The following is a 12,153-nucleotide window of genomic DNA, read 5'->3' on the forward strand; positions in this document are numbered from 1 at the left end:
TAGTTATGATCAGTTGGATATTGAAAAATTAAGTGAACAAAAACAAAATTGTGTGAACTTTGTCATACAGCCCTATTGAAACCATGAGGGAATCGTGAAACTAAAACTCCACATTGCCCGCCCGTACAGCTATGAGTGTTGGACCAGCCCTATAATTATTTACCGCCAAGAGAAACCGCTCAGATATTAGCTCCAAAATGGCCGACATTAGTCTAAACGCAGTCGCAGCAGATTGTGCCGGAGATGTTGTGTTACACCAGTGCATTAGCATCCATTTACTGTGACAATGACTACAGTGTGGAAGCCCGTACTCCAGAGAGATGTGCTCGCTCTGCCCGGTAAAGTCCACATTCACGTTGTTAATTGGTTCAATTAGTCCCGTGCGATACTGTATGAATTTAACACCCTGCCTGTCCGCTGATAAAGTCCAGTTAACGTATTACTGGGCGGAGGTTACAAATTGGGTTCCCAGTGGAGCGGCTTAATTCGCGGAGGATTTGAAGTCATTTATGTGGTTGAGTGGGCTAAAAACTGTAATGTGGGAACACAAGCGGCCCCGGCCCAGCGTTTAGTCTAATATGAGAGGTGTTCTCTGGGGGATTCATTCATAAATGCTCCGACACACTCCCAGCTGCCACTTCCGCGCCGATAGCTGTACAAAGGGAGGTAAACAGTTACACAGTGCATTATCACCTTTTCAAACATCAAGTCAACCTTTCATTCACTTCACACGCTCTCTCTCTCTTTCACTCTCTTGCATCGTCTCACTCTCTCGCTCTCTCCTGTTATCCCTTCCTCTCTGTGCCCGTCCCCCCCCCCACACACACACTTTTCCTGCAACTCTTCCTCTCGCTGTTCTTTCCTTTTATTTCTCATTTTCGTTCAATCCACCTCTCTCGCTTTCTCTGTTCCTCTCAATTTCTCACTCTTCTCTCCATCTCTCCCTTTCCATTTTCGCCCCTCACTCGCGCTCTCTCTGCCCCACTTTTGTCTACTCTCATTCTTCCCTCTTTCTCTACCCCATCTCTCACACTCTACATTTCTCTTTTCTCTTTCTCCACACCCCCCTGTGCCTTTCATGCCCCATCCATCCCTCGCTTCCCTGTCCTTCCTCCTTCTCTCGTTCATCTGTTTTTCTCTCTCAATTTTTACCACTCTACCTTTCTCTCTGCCCCTCGCTATTTCTCTTTCCACCCCTTTCTCTCTCTACCCCCACTTTCTCTCCATCCTTCCCTCTTTCTCTGCCCCCATCTCTCACTCTCTGCATCTTCCACCTCTCTTTTAGTCCCTCCATCTCTTTCTCTTTTCTTTCTCTACACCCCCTCTACCACTCATGCTCCATCCATCCGTCCCTTCTGTCTCATTCATCTCTTTTTCCCTCACCATTTTTCCCTTTCCATTTCTACCTCACCACTTTCTCTCCATCCTTCCGTCTTTCTCTACCCCCATCTCTCTCACTCTCTGGATCTCCTATCTCTCTTTTAGTCCCGCCATCTCTTTTCTATTTCTCCACACCCCCCTGTACCTTTCATGCCCCATCCATCCATCCCTCCCTTCTCTGTCCTTCCCCCTTCTCTCTCATTTGTCTTTTTCTCTCACGATTTCTACCTCTCTCTTTCTCTCTGCCCCTCTCTATTTTCTCTCTTTCCTCTTTCTCTACCCCCACTTTCTCTCCATCCTTCCCTCTTTCTCTGCCCCATCTCTCACTCTCTGCATCTTCCACCTCTCTCTCTTTTAGGCCCTCCGCTCTTTCTCCACACCCCCTGTACCTTTCATGCCCCAACCATCCATCCTTCGCTTCTCTGTCCTTCATCTCTTTTTCTCTCTCAATTTCTACCTCTCTCTCTTTCTGCCCCACGCTCTTTCTCTCTGCCTCTCTCTATTTTCTCTTTCCTCTTTCTCTACCCCAACTTTCTCTCTATCACCCATATCTCTCACTCTCTGCATCTTCCACCCCTCTATCTCTCTTATTTTAGTCCCTCCATCCTTCTTTTTTTTCTTTCTTCTCTTTTCTCTCTCTATTTCTCCTCCTCTCTTTCGCTCACACATTAAAGTGTCATGTGACTGTGTGATTAGTTTCCTGAGCTGCTAAACACTGTTGCTTAACGGTAGCTCTGCTTCAAAGACCCAAATGAAACTGAAACGTGCACGGCTTTACAAGACCCACCACGTGCACACTCTCACGTGCACACTCTCACGTGCACACACTCACGTGCACACTCTCATGTGCACACATTTGTCCATCACTTCCTGGAGACTGATCCTAACTATTGTCCCTGTTATAGAATCATTTGCAGTAGTGTGAGTTGAAGAGGCGACGCTGGAGACATGAACCTTCCAGACTTTGTGATGTGTTCTTCTTTATGAGTCTCGTCTAGTCCAGTCTGGTCTCGCTTCCTTTGTAGGGAGTATTATACCTCTGATGACGTATACCAACATAACAAGGACTGAGCTGGCAGTTTCTCCATCAGTTACTCCCGAACCTTACCCTAATTCCACCCCGACGTAAATTTAAACCATGTCTCTGATCTAATAATAAATACAACACGAGGACCTGATTTTTGTCCCCATGAAGGAGGAAGTGTGTGTGTGTGTGTGTGTGTGTGTGTGTGTGTGTGTGTGTGTAGAGTTTAGGCCACACAATGTGAGAAATACCTTCTCACGTGCACACTTGTTCACATGCACACTCATCCACTTTCACACTTGTTCACGTGCACACTCTTACATGCACACTCACCCATGTGCACACTGTTACATGCACACTCTTACACGTGCACACTCATTTACATGCACACTCTTACATGCACACTCTTACACGTGCACACTCATCCACAAGCACCCTCTTACATGCACACTCTTACGTGCACACTCGTCACGTCCACACTCATTTACATGCACATGCTTACATGCACACTCTTACACATGCACACTCGTTCAGATACACTTGTTCATGTGCACACTCTTAAAGCACAGACACCCACGGGCACACTCATTTACATGCACACACTTACATGCACACACGCTCACGTGCACACTCTTTTATGTGCAGACTTGTTCAGATACACACTCTTACACATGCACACTTTTACATGCGCACTCTTACACGTGCACACTCGTTCAAATGCACACTCGTCCACGTGCACACTCGTCCACAAGCACCCTCTTACATGCACACTTGTTCATGTGCACACTCGTTCAGATGCACCCTCTTACGTGCACACTCTTTCACGTGCACACTCATTTAGATACATGCTCTTATGTGCACACTCGTTCACGTGCACACTCGTTCACATGCACACTCATCCACATGCACCCTCTTACATGCACACCCGTTCACATGCACACCCGTTCACATGCACACCCGTTCACATGCACACCCGTTCACATGCACACTCTTACATGCACACTCTCTTACACGCACACTCTTACATGCACACCCGTTCGCACACACACTCTTACACGCGCACACTCTTACATGCACACTCTTACATGCACACCCGTTCCCGTGCACGCTCTCAAACAGATGAGGCTGCTGCATTACTCTGTCTGTGGTGAATGGAGAGGATGTATTGATCGGGGCTCGGGCTCGTACATCAGCGTGCTTAGGCCAAATGCCATTAAGGTGCAGGAGAAACTGTCCAGACAAACTCCACTGTGCTCTGTCAGGATAATGCCACTGCTGTCATTGTGTCATTGGGCAAGACACTTAACCCACCTCACCCCCAGCGTCTGCGTACACTGGTGTATGAATATGTGTCTGAATGTGAGTGGTTTCTTGAGGGACTTGAAGGTGGAAAAGCACTTTATAAAAACTTTACCATTTACCCGTATTGTCGTCTCTAAAAACCAGACTCTTATTCAAAAATATTATTTACTCTGAGCCCCTTTTTACAGCACTTCATCTGTATTTGCTTGTTGTTTGTAAACCTGTCATAACCACTAACTTATCGTTCAAATATTTACCTGTTGTTGTTGTTGGTTCACAGGGGCAGCAGTCTAAACAGGGATTCCCAGATTTCTCTCACCCCAGACACTTCCCCAGCTCCTCCGGCGGGACCCCAAGACGTTCCCAGACAAGCCGAGACACATAGTCCCTTCAGCGTGTGTAAGTTCATTGCTAATACCCATTTATTTTTGGCGTTTAATGAGACATGTCTTTATAAAACATCTTGTCCCGAGTCTGTACAGCCCAGATACAGATTAACGATGATTCAAAAAGTCAGCTGTTATTTTAATAGTCAATTACTTACAATTATTCAGATTAATTATTGCCAGCCTATAGTTATCTGCAGCAGTTTGATGGCTCAGCATTAAACTAGACCTGTCCCGGAGCAGCCTCTTTCCATGTCACTACTGCAGCACCTCCTCCTCCTCCTCTTCTCCTCATCGTCCCCTCTCTTCTCTCTCTTCTACTGTTTGCCGCGTGTGACGGGTGATCTGGGAATAACAGTGTGATTCAGCTGCACAGGGCCAGGATCCATGATAAGGCACCTGAGGGAACATTTCCATATAATGAACTCAGTACATCTCCTTTAGAGGACCTCTTGAGCACCGGAGATAAGGACACAGATAAAAGGAGGGAGGAAGAGCAGATCAGGGACATAGGAACAGCGCTGGAGGAGGATGATGGGTAGGTGGGTGGGCTGTATTGACACAAAGATTATCTACATATTTTTGGAGTTTTCTGATAACGATAATTACTCACAAATGTGTCAAATGCGCAAAAAGTTAACAGACGGTAATTAAAGAAAATTCAAACACTCAGCTGAGATACTCTGTTGCTCTGTGCTGCTGTGCTACTGTATTTTAGTGACATATCAGGCTATTTTGTGGCAAAGTTCTGCTTTTACAGTCAGGGGAAAGACTGAGACTGACTCATGTAACGTATAAAGGTGCGCTATCTTGAAGAAAGATCATGTTTTGATGATTACACTACACTAGCATCGACTAAAGAAATTAGCTGAGTAAACACATGCTCTGTCAATCGATGAGTAAATATGTCTATAATCTGATTCACAAGAGCAGCACGGCATGGGAGTTCATGCAAAAACAAGTATTTAAACAGAAAATGTGCAAAGAACCAGTGTATTTATGTGTAAAAAGAATCAAACTCATGTTGTACTTCCAAATATTTAGCTGATTTACGCAATATATCTTCTCCTTTCTGTTGGTTCTACATATATATATATTTTTTTTTCAACTAAGACACCATTGGCCTACAGCCCTGTAAAGCACATGCCCTGTCAATCGATGAGTAAATATGTCTATAATCTGATTCACAATAGCAGCACTGCATGGGAGTTCATGCAAAAACAACTATTTAAACAGAAAATGTACTAAGAACCAGTTTATTTATGTGTAAAAAGAATCAAACTCATGTTGTATTTCCAAATCTGTAGCTGATTTACACAATATATCTGCTTCTTTCTATTGGTTCTACATATATATATATATACATATTTTTTTTCAACTAAGACACCATTGACCTACAGCCCTGCACTTTTCTTTTCTTTTTTTTAACCATTTCTCTTTTGATAGTTCTTATACAGGCAATATCTGATACTGTAACTCTGCATATCTTCAAAGCCACTATTTCAATATGATCTTGTACTAGATTATATATTTGCCACCTCTTGGGAGTGTGTCGGGGGGGGCAGTGCTGCCGCTGGTACGACTAAGAAAATCTAATGGAAAGACAAAAGAGTGAAGCATTTGGGGTGATGTTACCGCAGAGGCTCTGATGCTGCGCTCTTTCAAATCTGCCTCCCGCTGCTCCGGCAACACACGTGGATGTATTTCTGTGTTTTGCGTGTTGCCGGGCCGTCGTCGCGAAACTAATAACAAACTGTCACGCTGGATTTTGATTTGTTTGGATAAGAGTCGCTATAATGAGGCCTTTAATGTGCAATATTTAGTGCGTTATTCAATCAAAACGCCGCCCTGTCAATCATAAGTGTTTTCTTGTGTTGACGTGACAGGCCCGGACTCAGAACAATACCGGTGATGACAGGCACAAACCCACACGCCCAAAAGTCTGCGTCGCTCCAGCAGTTTTCATTCTCCAGGGCTGTGGTCCAATAAAGCAACTCCTGGTCAACTAAGGACTAGGGCCGCAGTCGACGAGAGAAATTCTAAAATAGCTCAGTTGGTAGAGTTTTTGTCCACTGATCTGAAAGCTGGCGATTCGACTCAAACTCTTGACATAAACATCATTGGTAAAGCAGCCAGAGCCACTGACCCACAGATTTTTTGGTGTGATTCCAACGTTGTCTCCTTGTGCAAGACACTTAACCCACCTCGCCTTGTCTACGTGTGTTGGTGTATGAATGTGTGCGTGAATGTGTGAGTGGTTTCTTGATGTAAAGTGCCTTGAAGGTGGAAACGCGCTACATAAAAATGTGACCACTTACCATTTTAAGGCGTGTCCTGTCGATCGATTCGTTGACTTAAAAGGCGGCGTGGCAGAAGCTCTCAAAACTATTATGAAACTCTGTGTCTGACCCAAACTGCACTCACAAGACTCCACCTATACGGGAGTTCATGCAACAACAACTATTTATACAAAAGTACTAGGAAACAATGTATTTACAGTTGAAACCAGAAGTTTACATACCCTATATAAAGAGACACATTCGTATACACTTTTTTTTTTCCCTCACTGTCTCACATGACAGTGACTAAACTTGTCCTGTTTTAGGTAAATTAGGATTACCAAAATTATTTCTATTTGCTAAATCCCAGATAAATGAGAGAAAGATTTTTTTTAAAACATGTTTTCATTGCCTTTTCAATACATTTCATTAGTATTATAATTATTAAAATTATATAAAGGCAATGGTACCAAATTGACCTAAAAAAAAAGTCAGAAGTTTACATGCATTTCATTAGTATTTGGTACCATTGCCTTTAAATCATTTTGGTAATCCTAATTGACCTAAAACGGGAAAGGTTTAGTCTGATTTAATGGAGGAAAAAAAAAAGCGTATGTGTCTCTTTATATAGTGTATGTAAACTTCTGGTTTCAACTGTTTCTCTATGTATCTGAGCCAAACTGCACTCACAAGACAACACCTGCACAAGTTCATGCAAAAGCACTAAAAAACATTGTATTTACGGTATTTGGAGTCAGATTAAACTTGTGAATCATGAGTTTAATCTGCTTTTTTAGATATAAATACCCACAAATACCAAATTTTCACCTCACTCACTCATTAATTTTGGTGGTTGTCCCGTATAAATCGTTATAATCTCATTTCGTTGACTAAGACTCAACCGATTAATCGACTAACGGACACAGCTCTGGTAAAAAGACCTGTCGTGTGCACTGATTGGATGAGGAAAAGGGGGCGTGGCTTGTCGGACCATAGCTCACTAAAGCAATTCTTGGTCTACTCGGTCTAAGATGTATATATAGATAGATAGATCATGTGCGTTAATTTGCTAAAAAGTGGTGCGACGTGGTGCTGGCAAACGCTCTCCAAATGATTAGAACCTCATCCAAAAACTGCGACGTAACAGACATTCTAGTAAACTTAATAAGTGAAAACATTAAACTGTCCAGTCACTGCCAAAACTCCAACTCCATGTTTTCTCCTCTTTGCTTTGGTTCATATCAGTCCTTATCCTCCAAATAAAACAATGAATGACTGAATTAAATAGTCAAATCATACAAATTTTGGTCAACAATTCAGTTTTTTTAATATAGCACATTTAAAACACAACTTAAGCTGCTCAGAGTGTGACAACAAACAAAAACAGACCTACATAAAATACCACACATAGGAAAAGAAAAATAAAACAGTGAAACACCAAGATATCCTGCTTAGCTACAATCAAAGGCTAGAGAGAAAAAGCGAGTTGTTAGTGTGGTCTTAAACTGCTCCACAGACTGAGAGAATCCGACAAGCGGAGGTGAAAACACCATCCACCGATTAAATGACAACTAAAGGCTTAGTCGGATAATAAAGGTTTGGTTAACGGAGACGCCATTGACCATTTAAGCGAATTGATGAAGTGACTAAAGCCGTAATGGTGTGGCGTGGGTAGGAGAGCTAAAAACTCACCAAAAAAAATCTATATACTGATAAATTTTAAAACATGTGTCAAAACTAGATACTAATTGGAAAAGTAATTTAAGTATTGGGAAAGTGTGACTGGACAATTCCTCCTTTTAGTAGTAATTAGTTTTTGAATATATGTAACGTTAGAGCTATAAAAGAACTAGTATAAGACCACAAAGATATCGAAATGTAATTATTTTGACAACTCTAAATCTGGCTATGTACCTGACTCCAAGAAATAGAATAATACTATGCAACGGAATGGTTGATATAAAATAGGTGTATTATCTTTTAAAGGTCCAATATTACACAAAATACACTGTTTTGAGCTGTAAGTCGTGTTTATAATGTTGTTTCCTCCTCAAAAACAGACCTGGAGTTGTGTTTTGTTTCATTCACACATGTTTGAGTAACACTTTATTATTAGTCTGTAACATCTCCAAACCTCAAAATGCTCTGTTCCACCTTGTGATGTCATGAAGTGGTAGTTTTCAAGTTAACAGCTCCTTTTACCTTTAGTTCAGTGGTAGATTTGCAATTCCAGGGCTGAAATTATCCAAATGATTGTAGTGAAGGTGTGTGGAGTTTAAAAACACAGGTGAGCACTTCCTGTTTTACCACATGATGACATCACAAGGTGGAACAGAGTGTATTGAGTTTGAGAGAAGAACACAGCTTAAATATGCAGTAAACGTGTGAATGAAACAAAACACAACCCCAGGTCTGTTTGTGACAAGGAAACAACATTATAACAAGAAAATAGCCTAAAACGGGTGCTTTAACTATGTTTTTACTATTTTCATGACATAGATTGTTTACAGATCTCTCTAAAACTATCCAAGAAAGACTAAAAGTTGTAGTATTTATGTTTTTTTTAAGCATGTACGACGGTTTTTAGTATTGATCAGTATCTGGGCATCAATTTCCTTTATGACATTTGTAATATGCAATAAATTAGAACAAACAGTCACTCCCTAAACTCCTACAAACTCTCACTTTCTCCCCATTTACTACTACTTTAGTACTACTTTACTACTCTCTAGTTATCGACTAACTAGCTAAGCGCCCAATAGCAATCAGCTGTTGTGTTATTCTTGCGCTGAACTGACACACTGCAGGTTTTTAGCGTCTGCTGTCCCTCTTTCGGAGCCTTTCCAAATGGCACGAGTGTGAAATTGGTGACTAGATTACACGAGCGCTGCGGCGTGCCAGCAGCTGGTCAGTCTCTGCAGGTCGAGGCGGATCAAACAGGGCTGATAATGTGAGCGAGTCCATTTATCGCTTTATCCGGGCACATATCACACAGTGGGCAAGCTCATTGAAAACAGATTTATTCGTGCAATTTAAAAAAAAAAGACTGTACAGAATTAAAAAAAAACAAACAACTTCCACCATATTTGATTTGTTCTTGTATTTACATTGCTATGGCAAATGTGGCATTTACATGTATTTGGCTGATAACTGTCGTGTCATTGAATAATAATTGAAGTTTATCCTGGGGCGGACCCATTTGCGGCTCTAAGCTCGGCGATCATGCAGCCAATACAACGCCTCAGTGGGATTTGTCAATACATCTGATTTTGACCTGAAGTGGAGAGGGTCTGCGGATCTATGGCATCGACAGCGCCCCCCCCCCCCCCATCCCCTCCTCATCTCCCCTCCCTCCCTCCCCTCCCTTCACCCTCATTAGATCCACTCTATTAAACCCCTTATGCATCTGTCCGTAGGGGGCTGGATGCCGCTCGCTCGGGAGCCGGGGAAAACACCGCTGGTGGTCACCTCGGCACTGACACCAAAGTGAGTTCAACACGGGTGAATACTGAGGACGCTGGGAGGGTCTTTAAAGGCGACAGCTTAACATGTGTTACAGTTCGGTTAGATGGTTTACATAAAAATAATTAGTCTCAGTTCATATACAGGCGGACCATGTGGCACATATCATTTCGTTGGCAAATTAAAGTGGAACTAAACACTAAATCAGCGTTACGACTACATGGCGTTTTTAGCTTTGTGCTAAAATGGTCAGAATGACTAGGAGCAGTAGACAAACTATGTTCATTTGCAGATTTGTGGTCCAAAAATGGCTGAAGCTGTGTTTGCTGCCTCTAGTGGCCAATACTTTTGAAGAGGCCTGTGACATAAGCAGCCTCTGTCCTCATTAGAGACCATTGAACACCTGGCTGCATTGGCATTGGAGTCGAGTTTAGTTTATTATTAGGATTCCCGTTAGCTGAGCAACAACCGGATACTTCTCTGCGTTCGTACATGTTTATACCAATCATACTGTTTCTCCTTTAGTCCTGTGGAACCAGACCATGTACAGCCCGTCAAACGTGGTCCGATCACAGCCGCTAATCTGTAGTAAATGTGGAAGACGTCTCCTTTTAAAGCTACCGTCTGGAATGGGATTGGCCGCTGTTCTCAGATGTCACCACTAGATCTACGTTACTTCTGTCTGAGAGTGTGCCAGCTTTGGTCTGATAGAAGAAGAGCAGAGGGCACAGGTGAGGCTTAATGAAGGACAGGTGAGGGGGAGGGGCCAGGGGAGGGGGAGGGGCCAGGGGAAGGGGAGGGGGGGAGCGGCCAGGTGAGAGAGAGGTCGGAGGGTCCGAGTGAGGGGGGAGCGGCCAGGTAAGGGAAAGGGGCTAGGTGAGGGAAGGGAGGAGGGGCGAGTTGAGGGGCAGCGCGGAGGATCCACGTGAGAGGGAGGGTCTAGGTAAGGGGTAGCGGCCAGGTGAGAGGGAGTTCGGAGGGTCCAGGTGAGGGGGGGGGTCAGGTAAGGAAAAGGGCCTAGGTGAGGGAAGGGGGGAGGAGCCAGTTGAGGGGTAGTGCGGAGGGTCCAGGTGAGAGGGAGGGTCCAGGTGAGAGGGAGGGTCCAGGTGAGAGGGAGGGTCCAGGTGAGGGGGGACCAGCCATTTGAGGGGGAGGGGGGAGCGGCCAGGTAAGGGAAAAGGGCTAGGTGAGGGAAGGGGGGAGGAGCCAGGTGAGGGAAGGGGGGAGTAGCCAGGTGAGGGAAGGGGGGCGGGGGAGGGGAAGGGACCAGGTGAGGTGTGAGGGGTAGGGGCCAGGTACGATCTACTGGTGAAAAAAAAAATCAAATAAACTTGCAGATGGTAGCTTTAAAATTCTCATTTAAAACAAAATAAATACCACCTTTAACCTCAGATACATATGAGTTTAGTGCTTCGCTCGTTCATTCTGCTGAAATCATCTCATCGTTTTTGTTTGCTGCCGCCATGTTTGTTTTTTTACACAAACAAATCATGCATTTTTCTGATTGTCGATTACGTCAATGTGAAACTGGTGAGACAGAAAACAGTTCCAGACCCACGCTCTTAGTAAAAGTATTGTGTTAAATACGCACTTTCAGCTCAGAGTGCGGAGTGTATGAGCAAAAGTAAGTGACCTTTGACCTTTTTTTTAGCATAGAAAAACAATGTTCCAGTTTGTCACACATCTGACCGTCCACCCCTCCATTTGCATTGCTCTTGTGTCCAGTGTCTTATATTTAGGTGTCCTTGGGCAGGAGACTCATTCAGGTGTGGAGTGGAGGCGAGCGTGGCCGTGCAGCGCGGAGGGGGCGGGGTCAGGCACGGCTCCGGTCGGCACCCCCATCTTCTTCAGAGAACGCTCGTCCGTCACAGAGATGGAGCGAGAGAACGTGGGACGAGAGGCGGGCGGAGGGCCTGGGACAGAGGAGAGAGAGAGGGAGGGATAGAGAGAGAGAGAGGGGGAGGGATAGAGAGAGAGGGAGGGGTAGAGAGAGAGAGGAGTAGAGCGAGAGAGGGGGGTGTAGAGGTAGAGAGGGAAAACGAGAGAGGGAGGGGATAGAGGTACATAGAGAGTGAGAGGTAGAGAGAGAGAGAGAGTGAAGGGTATAGGGAGAGAGAGGGAAGTGTAGAGGTGGAGGGAGAGAGGGGGGGTGTAGGGGTAGAGGTACAGAGGGAGAAGGAGAGAGAGGAGTAGAGGTAGAGAGGGAAAGGGAGAGAGGGAGGGGGTAGAGGCAGAGGGAGAGAGAGGAGTAGAGGTAGAGAGGGAAAGGGAGAGAGTGAGGGGATAGAGGCAGGGAGAGAGAGGGGGGTATAGAGGTAGA

General features: G+C 44.4%; 1 protein-coding gene across 1 annotated transcript in view; it reads right to left on the reverse strand.

Moving 5' to 3' along the window:
• Positions 1 to 9,378: 9,378 nt before the first annotated feature.
• pitpnc1b (phosphatidylinositol transfer protein cytoplasmic 1b) overlaps positions 9,379 to 12,153 on the reverse strand; it is a 43,899-nt gene continuing 41,124 nt past the window's right edge. The window contains exon 10 of the mRNA XM_033981714.2: positions 9,379 to 11,746. Coding sequence (XP_033837605.1) covers positions 11,592 to 11,746 — 155 coding nt within the window. The 3' untranslated portion in view covers positions 9,379 to 11,591. The remainder of the gene's footprint in view (positions 11,747 to 12,153) is intronic.

Source organism: Periophthalmus magnuspinnatus, chromosome 16 (genome assembly GCF_009829125.3).
Source record: "Periophthalmus magnuspinnatus isolate fPerMag1 chromosome 16, fPerMag1.2.pri, whole genome shotgun sequence".
NCBI classification, from domain to species: Eukaryota; Metazoa; Chordata; class Actinopteri; order Gobiiformes; family Gobiidae; genus Periophthalmus; species Periophthalmus magnuspinnatus.